Consider the following 21,906-nt stretch of genomic DNA (forward strand, 5'->3'; position numbering starts at 1 on the left):
CCAGAGCCCCGCCACAGCTGATGATACTGCCTCCCACTTCACAGAGAAAACAGATGACACCAGAGGAGAATTACTTATCTTTCCATCACCAATCCCGCCAACCTTCCTGCTTCTGTAACTACACACTCCACCTAAAATAGGAGGTGAAGAGTTCCTATTCCTAACTCAGGCCAATCTTTCCCCTTGCACCCCAGGTCCCAAGCCCATTTGCCTTCTCAAAGACTTCACTCCTATAATTATCTTTCCTTCTCTAGTGCATCATCACTTCATTCAGGTGTCTGCTTAAATGTCATATCCTCTGGGATCCCTTCCCAGACAATCTTATCTAAAATATCTCCCCTTTCCCAATCTCCTTCTCCTTACCTTGTTATTTTTCTTCATAGTGCCAGTCAGTACCAGATATTATGTTTTCTATTTATTTGGTTTATGTTGATCTTCTCTATTACAATGTAAGCCCCATGAGAGCAAGAATTCTGCATTCCTTATTCATCTCTCTATCTTTAGCACAGTGCCTGGTACATGTTAGGTGTTCCATAAACATTTGCTGCATGAATGTGGAGTAAGCCTTAAACTTCACATGGCCAAGAGTACTGATTTTCTACCCCCAAGCATTTCCTATCTCAGTAAAAGACATTACTTAGTTATGCAGGCCCCAAACCTCGGAGTCATCCTTGATCTTCTCTTTTCTTTACACCCCACATTCGATCTATGAGTCCTATCAGCTCTACTTCCAAAATATATCCCAAATCTGGCTACTTTTCATCATCTCAATTACTATAGTCCTAGGACCAAGCACTAATCTCATGCCTGGACCACTGTAGCAGTTTAACTGGTCTACACCATGCAGACACCAGAGTGACATTTCTAAGACAAAATTAAAATCTCATTGTTCCATTTGAATAAAGCCCTATAATGGCTTCCAAAATAAAATGCAAACTCCTTGCCAATGTCCACCAAGCCAATATGGTCTGGCCCTCGCTTAACCTCTCCAACCTTATATTTTGCCATTCTTCTCATTCTCCAGGCACACTCATCCTCTTTCTAGTTCCTGAACATGCCAAGCTTGTTTCCACCTCAGATTTTCTTTATAGCATTTATCAGTAACTGAAATTGTCTGTTTACATGTTTACTGTTCTTCTTTCCCCACTAGAAGTACCTCAAATAGTACCTAGCACTTAACAACCATTTTTTAAAATATTTCTTGAGCTGGTTGACCTCAGGCTTTTGATACTCTCCAGAATGCAGCAATTTTTGGGAACAGGATTCCAATACCCTAAATTCTAAAATATATTCACACAAATATTCTTAAGAGAGATTCTGGGCATTTGGTTAGAGATATGTATAGTAGAGAAAGCAGGCTGGGATAAAATTTATTTAAGTTAAACAAACATTTGCTGAATTCCTCCTGGTACATTATGGGAGCTAAGATAAAGGCTCCACCCTCAAAAAGTCCAGAGATGGGTAGCAACATGCATTTTTTTAACCAACGAGAAAATGACATCTTCCACTTCCTTAATGCTTTGTATTATCCTGTTTTTCCTTCTTCTTCTTCTTCTTTTACTTAGCAGCAACAGAGAGTGTGAAGCTGGCTGGAAATATGAACTATAGATTATCTGCTCTTTCAACATAAATATCCTGAGTTTACATGTCAAATACCTGTTAAGTGCAGAAAATATAAAGATGAATAACCCATAAAATAAATGAAGTCCAGTGAAAATACACACCAGTAAATAAATAATTGCAATACAGTGAGAGAACTGGTAGTTATAAAGTTATCAGGTATAGAGTACTATGACAGCACAGTGAAGAAAGCAACTAACACTGCCTGGGAAGTCAGGGAAGTTTTCAGACGTTAGATGATATCTGAGTATAATCAGGAACAGGAGCTCTCCAAACAGAGAAGAGGAAAGCATATGATATAGTGAACAACATGTATAAGGGAAAGAAGAGTGAAAGAATTCATATAGTAGTAAACTGGATGTACCTTAAAAAAATAAAGAATGCAAAAGGTGGAATAAGGCTGGAAAGCAAGATTGGGCTCAGAACCAGTGATATACTGAGGAACCAATTAAGAATTTAAAGCAGAAGATGGACATGATTAAACCCGTATTTGTGAAAGAAAATCTTGGTTGAGACATAGGGAGATGCCTGTAAAAAGCTACATAGCAGGACTTCCCTGGTGGCGCAGTGGTTAAGAATCCGCCTGCCAACGCAGGGGACATGGGTTCGAGCCCCGGTCCAGGAAGATCCCACATGCCGCGGGGCAACGAAGCCCGTGAGCCACAACTACTGAGCCCACAAGCCACAACTACTGAAGCCCACGCACCTAGAACCCATGCTCTGCAACAAGAGAAGCCACCACAATGAGAAGCACACGCACTCCAACAAAGAGTAGCTCCCGCTCCCCACAACTAGAGAAAGTCTGCATGCAGCAACGAAGACCCAACACAGCCAAAAATAAATAAATAAATTAATTAATTAATCAATTAAGTTAAAAAAAGCCACATAGCAGTAGAATGGACAAATTGGGTAAACACGTGAAACATTAAACATTGCACCTGGCACAAAATTTGACCAATTAATTTGGCTATTATTATTTTTACTGCTACCATTATAAGTTCAGGCAAGAAATAATGAAGTTCTGAAGTAGGAACTGGAGATGGGAGAGCAGGAAGCCAATTTGAAGGTGTAAGAGGTAAAATGGATTTTCAGGTGGGCACCAGTTGTGAGCAGAATGACAATGAAATCACACAGTTTCTTCTTTTTTAAGTGCTCTCAAGCAAGGTCCACTAAAAAGCTCTATTTTAACTAAAAAGCTCTACTTCAGGTATGGACAAGCTCAAAATATCTCGAGTCTAAAAAATCATCTTGATGTAAAACTCTGTATACATAATATAGAACTGCCTAGACTAGATGCAAACAGCACCCTTTTTTTCTTAAGACTCCTGTAGCCTCTCCGGGATCTTCCAGTCTGGGAGAGGCAGGGGGATAGTAAAAAGGGAAGCATGTTTCTGCTCTTCTTTTTAATGCACACACATTTATCTTCTATCACACTGCTGTTGATGTAGAGCTCATTATGTGCAGGGCCCAGTGCTAGCCACTGAAAAGAGGAGACAATAATAAACAAGATGGATATAGTCCATGGACCTTACACTTCAGTAAGGCAGACAAACATTCAATAAATAGATCAGGGGTCAGCAAACTATCACCTATGGGTCAAAGTTGCTTGTTTTTGTAAATAAAGTTTAAAGCCATGCCCATTTTATGCATTGTCTATGGTGGCTTTTTTGCTACAGTGGCAGAGTAGAGTGGTTGACAGAGATCAATGAATGGTTCACCAAGGTGAAAACATTCACTATCTGCATCTCTACAGAAAAGTTTGTCAACCCCCAAGACAGACCCCATAAGTTAATTATAATTTTGATAAGCAGGAAAAAGAGGAACCTGGTTTAGTATGAAATACTGGGGGGATGCCCCTGAAAAAGAAAGGATGAGCTAGGCACAGGGAAAGCTCCAAAGGCAAGGCTAGAAGGAACCGCATTATATAAAAGACTTAAGGTGGGAAGGAGCATGGCACTGACAAACGGTGAGCGTGGCTTGAGTATACAATAAAATTAGGGAGCATTGTGAGATGAGATAAAAAAGGTAGGCACAAACTAGATGACGCAGAGTCTTGTGGGCCACAGAGTAGATTTTGTATGTTTATCCACAGGGATGCCCAAGTCTCAATACCTGCAATGAGCCTTATGTGTAAATTTCTCCCTATTTTGTGGGGAATAAGGGGATTGGGGGTGGGCAACCATAGCTGTAAGATGACTAGTTAGGAGGCAACTATGGATCAAGAAAAGGGGATGACAGCTTAGACTATAAGGACAGAAAGAACAAGGAAGAGTCAAGAAATACATAGGAAGGTGAACTGACAGAACTTGGTGACTAAGACAAGCAGGTGAAAGCTGGCAAAGATGATTCCTATAACATGGCACATATAACTGGCTGGACAGGGTACACCTGGGGATAGCAGATGGAAGATGTATACCAGAGAAGATGTATAAGAGGAGAAAATTAGCTCAAGTTGGGTTTAAAGTGTCTAAAAACAAAAGAGAGATGTCCATTAAGAGTTGATATAAAGACCAGTTATTCAGTAGAAAGGCTGGAATCAATTTTTGGTGAGATCTCAATGATGAATGTTTTGGTTAAAAAACAAAATAACAAAAACTTGGACAACACATATTACAGCTTATATCCATTTACTTTTATGTCTGGGGTAAATGGACATAGAAAAAGGGGTTACCCATAGGACAAGAGAAAGGGAAAAGAAGACAGAAAAAAGAATGTTAAAAAGACCAAAAACCATAAAAAGAAAATGTATCTGCTTTACCATTTTACCTGGGACTCAGCTGTTACCTTCAATGGAACCTGAGCAAGTAAGAGTGAACATAAGAATACTTTCATTCTGCACAGGTGTTTAGCAGAAACATGGATTCCAGATATACAATGGTCTAAAATATGACACCTGAATAAGGTTCTAAATCACTTATTATGTTAACCATGCTGCCAGAAGCAACAAGGTGTGGTTTCAAAAGAAAAGGTTATTTTTCAATCTAAAGACTTCCACAATGCAAACTTGATTGCATCTTTGAAACTCATCACAAACTTTAAGACTCTATATAACACTTTCATAATGACCAAAAATTAATCCCAAATAAAAGAGAGTTCTCCTAACTTACTTTTCAAGCTCTTCCTGAGAATGGGCAAAAGTACAATTTGTTCCTCGTGGACACCCTCCTTGCTGTCGCAAATCTCGGCACATGCTAGTCTTATATTTGCTGTTTGGCTGAGGCTACGAAAAGAAAATCAATGTTTGGAAAAGTGAAGATTCCAGTTGTCACTCACTCTTGGGACTCCAGAATTTTATGATTACACCTTTAATTCTTTTTCATGTTAGATAAGTAATTCTTGTGCTGACACAACTACCACTGCATTGTTTCCTGTTATGAGTTATGTGGCATAACCCTGAGTTGGCATTTTAGATATTCCTTCTGAGGATTATCTGGAACTGGTTCAAATGTTATGTTACTTATTTGTCAGGCAACAAAATGCCCACGAAAATAAAAGATTTTCTCATCAATTCATTGCTATCTTAAAATTATGATACCCAAATCAAGCAACCAATTTCAAAAAGCATTAAAAAAGCCATAAGCTTTGTCCATTTAAATGTTCTCAGGAAAAGGGAGAATACAACTTACCCCAGAAGTTAAAAATTAAGAAATGCTAATTTATTTGTCAATTTGAGAGTACAACTTTCTTCTAAGGCTTGGAGCTAAGTTCATACAAATAATGAGGCAAAATATAAAAACATCATCCTAACTGCTATAATTTGCATCAAAATCTAAGATGTCATTGTTATTTCTGTGACCTTAATAAATATGAAACATTCATCTTTCAGTTAATATTTGAACATTATAATGTCTTCTAATAGAATAAGGACAGAAGAGTGGAAAGATCACTTTGGAGTAGATTTGATACCAGTTCTGTCACTTACTGCCACCATGACCTTACATATGTTATTTAACCTTTTTAAACTTCAGCTTGGGAACAGCAATTATCTTGCAGGTGGCTGTGATGATTAGAAATAATATATGTAAAATACTGAACATAGGGACTGGCTCAGTGATTTAATAAATGGACGTTATTACTAGAATGAAGGATTTTACCTTAAATAACTCCTTCAAAAGCACACTGAAAGTATTTATTTACTTCCACACATATACAAACATGAATTCATTGGTATGACAGCAAAGAAGAAAAAAGTGACAATTTCCCCACATTAGAAGAAAATTAGACAAGATATTTGGAAGGAATCAGGTCTATAGAGTTGGTCAAAAAAACCTGCAGTAAACTCATATTCAAGATACGCCTCAAACTGCTGCTGTACTATGAATTATTTATCAGGTGCACTAAAACGTGGGTTTCTCTCAAAAGAAGAGAGACAATAAAAACTTATATGAGAGTGGAGTCACATAAGGAGTCCATTAACCAAACAGCTTGTTAAGATGTTCAGGATGCTCTGTTAAAAATTTAAGAGCAGTCAGAAGTGCAATAAATGTGCTTACCTGAGGTGTCTCATGGCCTTTTCTACTATAATTTTGTATGAAGTCCACAAGGCCATGAACCACTGTTTTAACAGCTACCATTGCATTTTCTAGCTGCTCCCAAGTTGGTGAAACAGCATCTGTATAGTCCACCAAGGGGATGGGATGAGGAAAAGAACTTGTTAGCAGTAAGTCTCTTGTGTTATTTACCTCAAAAGTAGAAAAAGTATAAGCAATTATTTTCTCACATACCTGGATTAGGGTCTATGTTTGCAAGAAGCTCTAAATGAGGCCTCAGTCTATTTAAGTTAGCTGGGTCACCTGTTCGTTGCAAAACAATTGTCAATTCCTGAACACTCTTTGCAAATGATTCTGGAGACTGCAGCTAACACAAAAAGAAAACAGAATGGTTTTTACTCTGGGTTTTATGACGTGTCTATATTCAAATGTTTTCATTCAGTCAACACACTGAATAGGTTTTCAAGTGTCTTCAGATTCCATAGTAGGAGTATCAATGATGAATTAAATTTTCACCTCAGAATCTGCCCTATGAAATTCATCATTAGACACTTAGAAAACTTATTTATTAGCTATCTGGTGTCAGAATATAGATGAATGACAGACTTGGTAAGTCAGGCTGCTTTTATGCTAACATCCTGTATTTGCTTCCCTGTTGCCCCCCTTAGTTTATTTTAAAAGTTAGAAAATAATAAAAAAGAAAGATATTTATAAGAGTCTTATATGTAAAAACAGGAATCTCCAATTGGTTGTCTCTTTACTCCCTTCTGAAGATTCAAATACTCTTCAATGTAGCAGAAAGATATAAAATCAGCGTCTCTAATTTCACAAACCTTATCAATGATAGACTGCATGTGTGATTTATGCGCCAAGTCACCATATAGAAGTGAAGACCACTGCTCAGGTGAAATACGGAGTCCTGCTTCCATAGCAATGTGAACAATTTGGGCATCATGTTCTCTGCGTAAAGCCTCATAACTCCGAAATTCCTCCTTTAGCTGCATCAGGGAAGAGTCTTCATCCCTTTTGGTAACCTAAAAAATAGAAAGGAGAGAAAAACCCATCAGAATTTCTCTGCTCTTCCTCCTTCCCCAAACAACTTTTTCTTTTTTTTAGATGGGGGAGGTACCTATAGCCTATCAGATATTACATGAAGAAGGTACAAAGAAAATAATGTCCTTACCACAAATCCTTTTCAGAACAAAGCAGAACTTACAAAACCTAATACATAATTCTGCCTTCCTTCAATGAGCTCAGCAGGTGGTAGGGAAGAAACTTGTAAATAGAAAATTATAGTAGAAGTGCTATTGTTAAGACGCTATGGCAACATAAAGGAAAGGCAATTAAATCTGACAGGTGGGGGAGGGAAGGGTGAGTATCAGGGAAGGCTTCCCCCAGCGGAAGGCTACATGAACTGAGTCTTGAAGAATGAATAGGAGTTCCCCAGGCAAAGAAGGGTGAGGAAGAGAATTCTAAAAAGAGTAGCAAGTGGTAAACAGAAACATGAAAGAGCAGAGCACATAGAATTAAAGGCTAAGATGTAGGCTGGAGAAGAATCACAGAGGGCCTTGTATACTATGGTGAGAAATTTGGGGACAGGCACAATTTGTTTCATTGCACTTAATTTATTGTGCTTCACTAATAGGTAGTGCGTCTTTTACAAACTGAAGGTCTGTGGCAACTCTGTGTCAAGCAAGTCTATTGGTGCCATTTTTCCAACAGCATTTACTCACTTCATGTCTCTGTGTTACATTTTGGTTAATTTTTGCAATATTTCAAACTTCATTATTATTACATTTGTTATGGTGATCTGTGATCAATGATATTTTATGTTACTATTGTTGTTCTGGGGCGCCATGAACCACACCCATAAAAGATGGTGAACTTAACTGATAAATGTGTGTTCTGACTGCTCTATCAACCGGTGTTCCCCTGCCTCTTTCCCTCTCCTCAGGTCTCCCTATTCCCTGAGACACAACAATATTGAAAGTAGGCCAGTTAATAGCCCCACAATGGGCTTCAAGCGAAAGGAAGAGTCAAATCTCTCACTTTAAATCAAAAGCTAGAAATGATTAAGCTTAGTGAGGAAGGCATGTTGAAAACCAAGACAGGCTGAAACCTAGGCCTCTTGTGCCAAGAGCTAGCCAAGTGGTGAATGCAAAGGAGAAGTTCTTAAAGGAAATTAAAAGCACTACTCCAGTGAACACACAAATGATAAGAAAGCAAAAGAGCCTTATTGCTGATATGGAGAAAGTTTTATTGGTTTGGATAGAAGATCAAACCAGCCACAACATTCCATTAAGCCAAAGCCTAATCCACAGCAAGGCCCTAACTCTCCTTAATTCTCTGAAGGCTGAGAGACGTGAGGAAACTGCAGAAGAAAAGTTTGAAGCTAGCAGAGGTTGGTTCATGAGGTTTAAGGAAAGAAGCCGTCTCTATAACATAAAATTACAAGATGAAGCAAGCCGGAAGTGCTAACGTAGAAACTGCAGCAAGTTATACAGAAGATCTAGCTAAGATAATTAATGAAAGAGGCTACACTAAAGCACAGATTTTTCAATGTAAATGAAACAGTCCTGCATTGGAAGAAGACGCTATCTAGGACTTTCATAGCTGGAGAGGAGAAGTCAGTGCCTGTCTTCAAAGCTTCAAAGCTTCTCCTGTTGGGAGCTAATGCAGCTGGTGACATTAAATTGAAGCCAATCTTCATTTACCTTTCCAAAAATCCTAGCTAGGGCCCTTAAGAACTACGCTAAATCTACTCTGCCTGTACTCTAGAAATGGAACAACAAAGCCCAAATGACAGCACATCTGTTTACAATATGGTTTACTAGATATTTTAAGCCCACTGATGAGACCTACTGCTTAGAAAAAAAGATTCCTTTCAAAATATTACTGCTCGTTGACAATGCACCTGGTCACTCAAGCGCTCCAATGGAGATATACAATGAGATTAATGTTGTTTTCATGCCTGCTAACACAACATCCATTCTGCAGCCCATGGATCAAGGAGTAATTCTGACTTTCAAGTCTTATTAGTTAAGAGATACATTTTGTAAGGCTAGAGCTGCCATAGATAGTAATTCCTTTGATGGATCTGGGCAAAGTAAACTGAAAACCAGTTAGAAAGGATTCACCATTCTAGATGCCACTAAGAACCTTCGTGATTCACAGAAAGAGATTAAAATATCAACATTAACAGGAGTTTGGAGGAAGTTGATTCCAGCCCTCATGGATGACTTTGAAGGGTTCATGACTTCAGTGGAGGAAGTAACTGCAGATGTGGTGGAAACAGCAAGAGAACGAGAATTGAAGTGGAGCCTAAATATGTAACTGAATTGCTGCAATCTCATGATAAACCTTTAATGGATGAGGAGTTGCTTCTTATGCATGAGCAAAGAAAATGGTTTCTTGAGATGGAATCTACTCCTGGTGAAGATGCTGTGAAGATTGTTGAAATGATAACAAAAGATTTAGAATATTACATAAATTTAGTTGATAAAGCAGCAGCGAGGTTTGAGAGGACTGACTCCGATTTTCAAAGAAGTTTTGCTGTGGGTAAAATGCTATCAAACAGCACTGCATGCTACAGAGAAATCATTTGTGAAAGGAAGAGTCAATCAGTGGGGCAAACTTCATTGTTGTCTTATTTTAAGAAATTGCCATAAACACCCCAACCTTCAGCAACCACCACCCTGATCAGTCAGCAGCCATCAACACTGAGGCAAGACTCTCCACCAACAAAAAGACTACGACTTGCTGAAGACTCAGATGATGGTTAGCATTTTTTAGCAATAAAGTATTTTTTAATTAAAGTACATACATTTTTGGCATCATGATATTGCACACAATAGACTACAGTATAGTGTAAACATAACTTTTGTATATACTGGGAAGCCAAAAAATTTATGACTCGCTTTATTGCTATATTCGCCTTATTGCAGTGGTATGGAACAAAACCTGCAATATCTGAGGTATGACTATATTATCCTGTAGGGAATGGGAAACCACTGAGGACTTTTAAGTATAAGAGGGACATGATGGTTAGGCAAACATTAGTGCTATGGGTGATGATTAAGAAATTAAGAAATTTTCTGCCACCACAAAAATTATTAGGGTATTTTTATAGCTTTAATCTATACTTAAGTGATAAAAAACATAAATTCAAAAGGTAGTTTCACATGTCCTAGTAACTGTCTAATTATCTAAACATGCAGGTATGTGGCTAGATAATTTCCACAATAAATGATACACACTTATTCCTGAACCATTAGAACTTGCTAATGGCCACAGTGAAATCTGATACCTGATTAGAATTTACAATACCTAGGCCTAGTACAGGCTCTGAAACTTAGATTGAACAAATAGTTCAAACTATTCAAATTGATGATTTTCTCATCAGGAAATGAAAATCTCCTTAAGACCACCTCACTGGGAGACTTGACTGCTGTTGTTGGCACATGAGACAGCAGTAATATGACCTCAAGAACATGAAGGTGGGGAAATCAAGTTATCATCCGAGAGTTAACTTAATAGTATCAGTTCACAATTCTCTTTGAGAATATATAAATACATTATAAAAAAGTATGGGACACCCAAAATTCTAATCAGCACAGTCTTACGCATAATTTAAGAAAGAGCAGAGTATAACTTAGAAATCACAAAATAACCTACTTAAAGAAACACTGAGGAGGGACTTCCCTGGTGGCGCAGTGGGTAAGACTCCACGCTCCCAATGCAAGGGACCCAGGTTCAATCCCTGGTCAGGGAACTAGATCCCACACGCATGCCACAACTAAGAGTTCTCATGCCGCAACTAAGGAGCCCACATGCTGCAACTAAGGAGCCTGCCTGATGCAACTAAGACCTGGTACAACCAAATAAATAAATAAATATTAAAAAAAAAAAAAAAAAGAAACACTGAGGAAACAAAAGGAGGAATTATTAATCCAAAACAGAAAACGAAACCCAAAAAACCAGAGGATGGTAACATTCATCCAACCACCAAGGTACAGGGTGCCTCTTGGGCAGCATGAACATCTATCCACCTGAGTTGTAAGATGTATATAGGTGGCTAACAGAGCCTGGCCCTATTAAAGTTCTATAAACATGCATCAAAATCACCTATGACGCTTCGAAAACTACAATTTCAGGTAATCAGAATCCCTGGTTTCAAGGACCGCATAATTAACAAGTATATATGAATGCTCAAGTCTCACTGGTATATTTTGGTATCAGATTTACCAAATCAAAATATCTAGGGATGGGACCCACAAATGTATACTCCTCAAAACTGCAGAGGTGATTCTGATGTGTATCTTCAGTTTAGAATCACTGCATTAAACAATAGAATCATTAACTCCCCTTGTTCTGATTCCATGCTAAGCAAGCAAAGGTTTGATACTCTTCTACAGGAAAATAGCTATGACATGAGAATTAAAGTCATTTAGAAGTTGCACTTCTCATTACAAATTTATAAGATTGATAATGTGTAGTATGTGACCTCGGTTGTGGTGATTCTGTTCCTGAGGAACTCCCAAAATTCAGGTCTCTAAGGCTATAATCAAGGAAAAGACCTTCAACAATGGTGAGTTTATTAGAGTAAATGCCCCTGGAGAGAGGCCTTTGGCAACTGTCAGCATGATATCCTTTTATTCATGTAAACACTGCTTTTAACATTTTAAACTACAGGGCAGTAGTACAAGATGAAATGGGAGCATGAAATTGAAATCTTTCTATTCAAATGTCAGATATTAGGAGCAGCTGTAGATGTATGACAATCATAAACCACAAATCTGTATGATACCATTGAGGAAAAGAAACAACATTAAGTCAACAATACGCAGTGTGAGAACCAAGCCAGTCACTTCAGGATGATAAATGATTTCTGTAATTTGCCTGCTTAGCCAAAAACATTATGTTTGAGGAACCAGAGACTCATTTCAATTGCTGCCCTAAGGACACAATCAAGCACTGTAACTATCAGGCAGATAGTGTCCAACCCTCATTTGTGCAGATAAGTGAACTCATTTGAACATATTTCCATCATCAATTAACCTGTTATCTCAAACTAAGCAGTGTGCCAAGAAAACCTCCTTTCTGCCTGTACTGTTTTCACTCTTGGACTATAAAACCAGCAAAATAGCTTAAATAAACTTTGGCTTCAAATTCAGATGTTTTACTTTATAGAAGTACTTTACAGATGTTTTGCTTTATAGAAGCCAATGGGTCTTTCTATTTCCAAGTCCTTGGGCCCTTCTCAAGTCCCCACCAGTAACCTATTTTCTTGTACCATGCAGAAACGTCAAGGATTCAGCCTACTTTCCACGTCTCTCAGTAACTGTCATCACCCATAAACCTATTCAACAATGAAACTACATTTCTAAATAACTTAAGGGTTCATCCCTAGCCTCTCTGCCAAAAACCCCACCGTCTAAATGCAGAGTGGGGCAGTATCCTCAACTTTTCACTCTCTTGTCATCCATAAGACAACATATGGGCCATCTTCAGATTAAAGGCTTTAATCTAATCACCACAGAGAAAGAGATAAAAATAATAGGGAAGTTAAAACATTACCTACTGTTATGAAGTTTTCAGTATGCTTCCTGACTCCCTTTTAAGATGGTAAACATTAATGAAGTAGGCTTCTTTAGTTCACTTTTATTATTCCAAGAGCCAAGTTTACCAAACTATTTCCTCACAGTGTTACTGACACCTTCACGTATGTGTTCCTACACCTACACACAGTAGTATCACACATATGCAGTATCACAGATGCAATAAATGCAGAAGGCAAAGTTTCCTTTTAACTCTTGTAAGCATTCTGTATTTCTGGGTCCTCTAGACCAGGCAACACCCATTCCAGGTATCTCACACCCAGGTATGTAATGTTTAGATGGTTGCTTGCTACTGACCTTAAAACAAGAAGCTCGATACAGTAGTTGCACAACATGACCAATACTTGTTTTTGATGCCTGAGGAAATCTTGGTTCTAGTCTTTGCACAACAAAAAGTACCAGAACTTTCCTTGAGAGAGCAGAACCATCTTCTAATGCCAGCAACACCAGCTTCAAGGCCTCTTCTTGCATAGCTAGAAGTAAAGAACATGAGTTCATGATAAATGAGGAGACCTGCAGATCATGCCTGTCACACTACTTTGGGTATTAGTTTATGGTGGTTCATTATCTGCAGTCTGTAAATACTTAGCAGAAAAACAGGCTATCACACGTGCGCAAATACAGTTTACTTAAAAAGAAATCAAGCAAAAGAAAACATGTGTCCTACTAAACAACCAAATAGAACACAAGTCAACAGAACTTAAAAAAAATATATCTTCTGTAGGTATTTAATAGTCAACTAGATAATGATAATGTTAAAGTGAAAAAAAAGCCCCCATTTTTAAAACTCACAGAGCTACTATGACAATTAAATAACATGTAGAGAACACATAGAAGTCTTAAGATAAATGGTAAGTTTTTAATGCATGAGACTGTTGCTTTGCCTGTCAGAATTATTTTGTATATAATTTAAAAGTGGTATTAGCCCCTGGATGCAATACCTAAAGAAGGCATCAATTTATGTTGTTTTCCAGCCAGGGAGGTAGAGTATAATCTGAATCTAATCATGAAGGAGCATCAGAAAAACCCAAATTAAGCAATATTCTATAAAATAACTGCCTGTATTCTTCACAAATACCAACATTAGACAAAGAAAGGCTGAGGAATGGTACTATGTTACAGAAGACTAAAAAGAGACATGACAAATAAATACAATACGTGATCTTAGACTCGATCATAAAATGAAAGAAAATAAATGCCATAAAAGGCACTTTTGGGGCTTCCCTGGTGGCGCAGTGGTTGAGAATCTGCCTGCCAATGCAGGGGACACGGGTTCGCGCCCTGGTCTGGGAAGATCCCACATGCCGCGGAGCCACTGGGCCCGTGAGCCACAATTACTGAGCCTGCGCGTCTGGAGCCTGTGCTCCGCAACAAGAGAGGCCGCGATAGTGAGAGGCCCGCGCACCGCGATGAAGAATGGCCCCCACTTGCCGCAACTGGAGAAAGCCCTCGCACAGAAACAAAGACCCAACACAGCCATAAATAAATAAATTAATTAATTAAAAAAAAAAAAAAGGCACTTTTGAAAAAACCAACAAAACTGGAGTATGAACTATATATAGACTGCAGCATTTTACAAATGTTAAGTTTTCTGAATTTGATGAATGTACTGTTTTTACGTAGGACACATACTTAAGTGCAAGGGGTAAAGGGGCATGAAATATGCAACCTACTCTCAATGGCTCAGAAGAGAGAAAGAGTGAATTATACCACAAATATAGCAAAATATTAAAAACTAGTGAATATGGATAAAGAGTATATAGGAATTCTCTGCATTATTCTTGTAACTCTTTGGTAAATTTGAACTTATTTAGAATTAAAAAGTTAAAAATACATTTACTCTCAATGAAAACAATGGAACTGAAAGATCATCTAGAATCTAGATTAAAAATCAAACCCCTCTTTCCCCAGGTAAGACATCGAGGCCCAGAAAAGTTAAGTGACTAGGCCAAGTTTCACAACTAGTTAGCAACAAAATTATAATTAGAACCAAGGACTTTTTAAAAGTTGAGGTAAAATTTACGTAACTAAAATTAACCATTTTAAAGTATACAATTCACAATGTTGTGTAACAATCAACTCTATCTAGCTCTAAGACATTTTCATCACCTGAAAGGAACTCTATAGTCGTTAAGCAGTCACACCCTATACCCCTGACCACCACCCCCAATGCCCCCCCACCGCCCACCCCCCCACCCCGTCTCTGGGAATCACTAGCTTGATGTCTGGTTCTATGGACTGATCTTTGTTGATGCTTCATATAAATGGAATCAGAATATTGTGACCTTTTGTCTGTCTTCTTTCACTTAAAATAACATTTTCAAAGTTCATCCACATTGTAGCATGTATCAGTTTCTCAATCCTTCGAATGGCTGAATAATATTCTATTCATAAATATACCACATTTTGTTCATCCATTCATCAGGATTGATGGACATCCAGATTGCTTCTACCTTTTTTTTTTTTTTTAATTTATATTTATTTATTTTTATTTTTGGCTGTGTTGGGTCTTTGCTTCTGTGCGAGGGCTTTCTCTAGTTGCGGCAAGCGGGGACCACTCTTCATCGCGGTGCACGGGCCTCTCACTATCGTGGCCTCTCGTGTTGCGGAGCACAGGCTCCAGACGCGCAGGCTCAGTAGTTGTGGCTCACAGGCCCCAGCTGCTCCGCGGCACGTGGGATCTTCCCAGACGAGGGCTCGAACCCATGTCCCCTGCATTAGCAGGCAGACTCTCAACCACTGCGCCACCAGGGAAGCCCTGCTTCTACCTTTCGACTATTGTGCATAATGCTGCTATAAACATTCGAGTACAAGTATTAGTTTGAATACCTGTTTTCAGTTCCTTTGGGTATACACCTAGAGTGGAACTGCTGGGTCATACGGTAATTCTACGTTTAACTTTTTGAGGAACCGCCAAATTGTTTTTCCATGGAGGCTGCATCATTTTACATTCCCAAGTTCTCTAACATCCTTGCCAACACTTTTTATTTTCCACTTTTTAAATTATGGCCAACTAGTGGGTATGGTATCTCATTGTGATTCTGATTTGCATTTCCTTAATGACCAATGACACTAAGCATCTTTTCATGTACGTCTTGGCCATCTATGTATCTTCCATGGAGGAATGTTTATTTAAGCCCTTGGCCCATTTTTAAATTGTGTTGTTTATCTTTTTATTGTCGAGTTACAGAACAAAGGATATTTGATACGTAGTCTAGTGCTTCTTAGGTAAGGTAAATAAACATGAGGGAGTATCTACAGGTAAGCATTCTTAAATTATATATAAATATGGATTTTAAAAATTATTTTTCAATTTAACTTTGTATTATGGAAAATTTTAAACATATACAAAAGTAGGGATAACATGTACCCATAATACAGCGGCTGACACTAAGGTTTCATCTACTCATTACCCACTTTTCTAGTTTGTTTTGGCTGGAGTGGTTTGAAGTAAATCCAAGATAACATAGTACTTCATCCTTAAATAATTCATTATGTATTTCTAACACGTAAGAACTTTAAATTAACATAACACCATTATCATATCTAAAAAGAGTAATATATTTCCTTAATATCATCTAATACCCAGTTCAGGTTGAATTTTCTCCCACTGTCTCAAAATTTCTTCTTATAGTTGGTTTCTTTGAGTAAGTATCCAAATAAAGTCCATATATTGCTTTTGGTTTGTATGTCTTCAAGCTTAAAAAAAAAAACCTATACTAGTTCTCCCCCACTCTCCCACCCACCCATTTAGAAAATAATTTGTTGCAGAAACAATCATTTTTCTAAACAATACCCCACATTCTCCATTTGGCTAACTTTGTATTTGTGATGTTCCTTTATCCTCCTTACTTCATGTAAACTAGAGACTTGATTAGATTCAGAATGAGTTTTTAGCTTTTGGGTTTTTTTTGGGGGGGGGCAAGCATACACCTTATTCTATGTATCACATCAGGAGATACTTAAGACCTAGATGTCTCACTTTTAGTAATGTTAAGATTGATCAGTGGATTCGGGCCTTTTTCATTTATTAACCTTTCATCTACTGGTTTTAACAGCCAATAATAATTCTTGCCTAGACCCATTAATTCATTTTATGTGATTTTTCTAACCTTAACATTGTTTTTCTAAATTTATTAGCTGGAATTTTGCTAAAAGAGAAACCTACCCTCAAAACCCTGAGAAACTGTCCTTGAAAGCAATTTGTAAAGGAAAGTCAGAAAAAACATGCTTTTTTTCCATTCCTTTTCCAATTTTTAGCATAATGTGTTGGTGCTCTAGCAACTGCCAAAGATAACCAATTTATTTTTTCTGTACTATCATTACAAGATCATGGATTTTTACACATTTTATGTGTTTCAATCCATTATAGTCATTATTCATTTGGAGGTTCACATTGTCCCACTTTTGTCCAGTGGGAGCCTTTTCAAATTCTGTCCTTTTGACAAGATTCTGATGGTCTTTAATAGCTTTTTTGCTTTCTAGCACAAGACTTCCCAGGTTCATCTTGTACTTTTCTACCCTAGAACTGGGATAAGAAATTTATTAAAAGAGCCCTGCTTCTTTTTAGTAGGAAATGGTATTTATTAAAGGCCACAATTTGGGTGCTATGGCTATTCATTGCTTCCAAGCCTTTTAAGTAGACAGAGCTAGGAAACAGTCATTTTCTAGAAAAAGAAAAATAAATGAGTCTGTACTTATATTGCCAATTCAAATTTAAGAACGCAGGGTTTTTACATAAATTCTTTGATTTCATACTTGTATCTCTCTTTTTTTAAATGCCAAAAACCTTGGTTCCTGATGGCATTAACATAATTACTTACTTGCTTTATCCTACTATGTGTCTGTATAATAGTTTCAAAATAACAATACCAATAGAATTATAAACAATATGACTAATGAATACAATTTAGGATTTATTATATATCACACTAGGAATATAAAAATCAAAAACACTGTGTTCTAAAGTCACCTGAAATAGTTCATTCCTGATGAATATGCTACCAACTTATGAATGTTTTAGCTTTTCATTCTTAGGCGTTTTTTTGTTTTATTCATTTTATTTAAATTTTTAAAACTTACATTTACTAAGAATTGTTTTATGATTACATAAAACATTTACATGGGTACAAACTACAAATCAACGTACACTGAGCGAGATCTAGCTTCTGTCTCTATCTGCTTTCTCTTGGTTCTTCCCTACTCTACATGTTCATTATTTTTTAATTTTTCCTACCATTGCTTCCTTTGGAAAATACAAACAAATAATTAGAGAATGATTGTCTCTCTCTCCCTTCCCTATTTAAAAGTGTGCTTTACTGTAACAGGCACACTATTCTGCACCTTGCTTTTATTTTTTAACTTAATGTATCTAGAAATCACACGCAGCAGAATATATACAGTTTCCTCATTACTTTCAACAGATGCATGGTAGTCCACTGGAAGGATATGTACCAGTTTACTAAGCCAGTCTCCTATTCATAGACATTCAGGTTGCTTCCAGATGTTCACTGTTATAAACAGTGTTTTATAACTTTATGCATTCTGCATTTTTTGCTATATTTATGGGACAGATTCCTAGAAATAGCACTTTTGGGCCAAAGGGTAGCTGCAGAGGTGATTTTGCTAGATATTGACAAATCCCTCTCTTCAAAGTTTGCACCACTTTGCATTCCCACTATTACTGGATGAAAGCACCTGTTTTCCCACAGCCTTGACAAGAGACAAAAGTTGTTAGACTTTTGAATTCTGCCAATCTGATAGGTGAGAAATGGTATTTCACTATAATTTTAATGTATATTTCTCTTAATATGAGAAATACTGAGCACATTTTTATATGTTTGAGGACCATTTACATTACTTTTTCCCTTGAGTTGTCTGTTTGCATCTTTAGTCAATTTTTTAATTGGGTGGTTGGTATTTTTCTTCTGAGTTTTTACAAGTACCTTATATATTAGTTACATTAGCCCTCGGTATGTGATATAATATAAATATTTCCCCAAGTTTGTCTTTTTTTTTTTTTTTTTTTTTTTTTTACTTATGATGTTTTATTATGATGCAATTAAAAAAATTATATAGCCAAATACCAATCTTTTCTGTTACTGCTTCTGGATGTGGAGCCAAAGAAAACAGTGTTTCCTACTCCTAGGTTATAAAGGAATTCACTCATGTATTTGTTTTTATTACCTATACAATTTATTTTTTAATCGTAAGTATTTCTAACCTACTTGGAATTTATGTAGCTAAGGAGTATAAGAAATACATCCACGGGGACTTCCCTGGTGGCACAGTGGTTAAGAACCCACCTGCCAATGCAGGGGACACGGGTTCAAGCCCTGGTCCAGAAAGATCCCACATGCCGCAGTGCAACTAAGCCCGTGCACCACAACTACTGAGCCTGTGCTCTAGAGTCTGCGAGCCACAACTACTAAGCCTGTACACCACAACTGCTGAGGCCCATGTGCCTAGAGCCCGTGCTCCGCAACGAGAAGCCACTGCAATGAGAAGCCCGCGCACCACAACGAAGAGCAGCCCCCACTCGCCGCAACTAGAGAAAACCCACAGGTAGCAACAAAGATGCAATGCAGCCAAGAATAAATAAATAAATAATTAGAAAAATATTTTTTTAAAAAAAGAAATACATCCATGAAAAAAAAAAATTACATCCAATTTTATCTTTTTCCACATGTCTATCCAGTGGTCCCAATGCAACTTAGTAAAAAAGCTTCCTTTGCAAAAATAAATTTCCTAGCCTATAGTTCTAAATCAGAAAGGCAAAACAATAAAGCTTCAAGAAGATAACACAGGAAAGTACTTCATAACCTGGGTAGAGGTAAAGATTTTTTAAACAGAATGTAGATGATGGTAACTATAAAGGAATCATCCCCTGGTGATTCTTATTTTTTCTAATAATTTCTGTTTCCCAATTTTAAAGACAATCATGAACTTTTAATTTCTTTCATAAAAAGGTTTACTTTTCTTTACTTACTACCTGTGTATTATTAGGCCTACTCTCTAACTCACTTTTCTAATTTGTAAAATTGGATCTATGTCACTTTTCTTAAAGAAATGAGAAATTCATTCTAAAACACTATCATACTGTTTATCATATAAATTATGATTAATAAAAAGTAATTTATCTTTAATTATGTCAATATTTGTATGTATAAATCTGAGTATTCTCACCTACTCCTAGAAATTGGCATCCTCTAGCTCTGAAAGCCAGTAAGAAAGGCAAGACAGTGATCTATCTTACCTGGCCCTAGAAACTGGCATCCTCGAGCCCTGACAGCAGCCCATAAGTTGGCAGACAATTGCTGAGGGTTCTGGTGCTGTAATATTAGTTCCGTTACAGTTCTTTCTCCAAGTGAACGGGCTGCTCGTATGGCTCTTACACGACCTTCTTCCTCCACCAGTTGACAGTTTACAAGTGTCACCAGTTTCCTTTGCATTGGACGGCTCAGTGCACTCTGGTTCAAACTAGCTACACCTTTAGGAAAAAAGGAAACTACAGTTTTTTTCAATCAAAAAAGACAAGTCAAATTTCATTATCTATTTAATGAAAATATCTAGTATTTAACTATTAAGCCACAATTCCTAATCAGTCCCCATAAGGTACTTTCATTTTTTAACAATGAATATTTTGTCCATTTATTACTACTCTGTGGTAATTGGAGCCTAATTTTTAGTTACTTCGAATTTTATTTGGGTATCCTATTCTCTAGGCTATGTGCGTCCCACAAAAGAGAGTAATTTGGGTTTATTTAGTCTATTCTTCATCTTCACTAAAACTACTGAAGATAAATTTAGAGCTAAATAAATGAAAAAAATCTAAATGTAATGATTAACAACAGCTCTAGTTTTTTTGTTGTTGTTGTTTTGTATATAAGACATTTAGAACACAGTTTAATGACGAAATCTTAGATCCTATTCCCTTTTCAGATTCAAAGATATTGTTCCAGCAATTCTTCCCTCTCTCCCACATCATCAATTGTTCCCTTTCTACTTGATCATTTGCATCAGCATACAGTAAGAACAAGCATGCTGTTATTTCATACATCTTAAAAAATTAATAAATCTTTTTATTCATCCCTTTTCCCCTACCTGCTCTGCCCCATTTCTTTCCTCCGTTTTGCAGCAAATCCTCTAGAGTTGTCTATATTCACTATCTCCAAATCCTTGCTTCACAATCTTTAAAACCTACTCCAATCAAGTTTTTGCCACTATCTCTTGACCAAAACTGCTCTTCTCATAACAACAATTACCTCCTCTTTGCTAAATCAATGGTCAATTCTCAATCTTTATCTTATCTGACCTCTCAAGAGCACTCAACACAGATCACTCCTAACTCCTTTAAAAACATTCTTTACTTGGCTTCCAGAACACCCCTGTCTCTTAATTTTCTTCCTTCCTTCTTCCTTTCCAGTCTTCTTTGCTGATTTCATCTTTTCTTCTTGACTTCCTAATGTTAAACGGCCTAGGACCCAGTTTTTGTTTTCTTCTCTATCTATACTCACTACTTAGGTGATCTCATCCAGTCTTATTGCTTTAGATACTACCTATATGACAATGACTCCCAAAATTACAGTTCCTATACCTCATTCCTTAACATATATCCACTGGTTACCTAACAGCATCCAAGTGAAGATTTGACATCTCAAATTCAACATGACCAAAACTGAACTCCTGATCTTCCTATCTAAACCTGATGTCCTTGCAGTATTCCTTGCGTAAGTTGATGGTAACTTCTCTTTCCAGGTGCTCAGGCCCCAAAACTCAGGAGTCATACTTGACCCTGCTCTTTCTTTTATACCCACATCCAATAATTTAGGAAATTCTCTTGATTCTACCTTCAAAGAACATCCAGACTGTCCACTTCTCACTACCTCCACTTCCACTAACCTTGTCCCATCAGCCTATTAACCAATACCCTGGTTCTCCCTTTGTCCTTCTACACTGAATTCTCAACAGAGCAGCTAGTGTGACCCTTTTACCATAAGTCATATCATGTCATTCCTCTGGCTCAAAATCCTAGAGTAACTCCCCAATTTCACTCAGAGTAAAAGCTCAAGTCTTTAAAATGGCCTGTAAGTCTATACATCATCTGGCCTCACCATTTCTTTTCATTATCTCATACTGCTCTCCCCCTCACTCACCCTACTCCAGGTACATTCTCCTGT

At 37.3% G+C, this 21,906-nt stretch overlaps 1 protein-coding gene and 1 non-coding gene across 5 annotated transcripts in view; both read right to left on the minus strand.

Moving 5' to 3' along the window:
• RC3H2 (ring finger and CCCH-type domains 2) overlaps positions 1-21,906 on the minus strand; it is a 46,336-nt gene that overhangs the window by 13,078 nt on the left and 11,352 nt on the right. For all 4 annotated transcript variants that reach the window (XM_059925555.1, XM_059925554.1, XM_059925553.1 and 1 more), the window contains exons 4-9: positions 19,983-20,216; positions 13,025-13,200; positions 6,944-7,144; positions 6,345-6,477; positions 6,114-6,232; positions 4,728-4,840 (exon numbers count right to left, since the gene is read on the minus strand). In XM_059925555.1, coding sequence (XP_059781538.1) covers positions 4,728-4,840; positions 6,114-6,232; positions 6,345-6,477; positions 6,944-7,144; positions 13,025-13,200; positions 19,983-20,216 — 976 coding nt within the window. The remainder of the gene's footprint in view (positions 1-4,727; positions 4,841-6,113; positions 6,233-6,344; positions 6,478-6,943; positions 7,145-13,024; positions 13,201-19,982; positions 20,217-21,906) is intronic.
• Positions 6,567-6,677, minus strand: LOC132368292 (small nucleolar RNA SNORD90). Its single transcript, XR_009504031.1, has one exon. It is a non-coding gene; the product is annotated as a small nucleolar RNA SNORD90 (small nucleolar RNA).

This window comes from Balaenoptera ricei, chromosome 6 (assembly GCF_028023285.1).
Source record: "Balaenoptera ricei isolate mBalRic1 chromosome 6, mBalRic1.hap2, whole genome shotgun sequence".
Classification (NCBI taxonomy): Eukaryota; Metazoa; Chordata; class Mammalia; order Artiodactyla; family Balaenopteridae; genus Balaenoptera; species Balaenoptera ricei.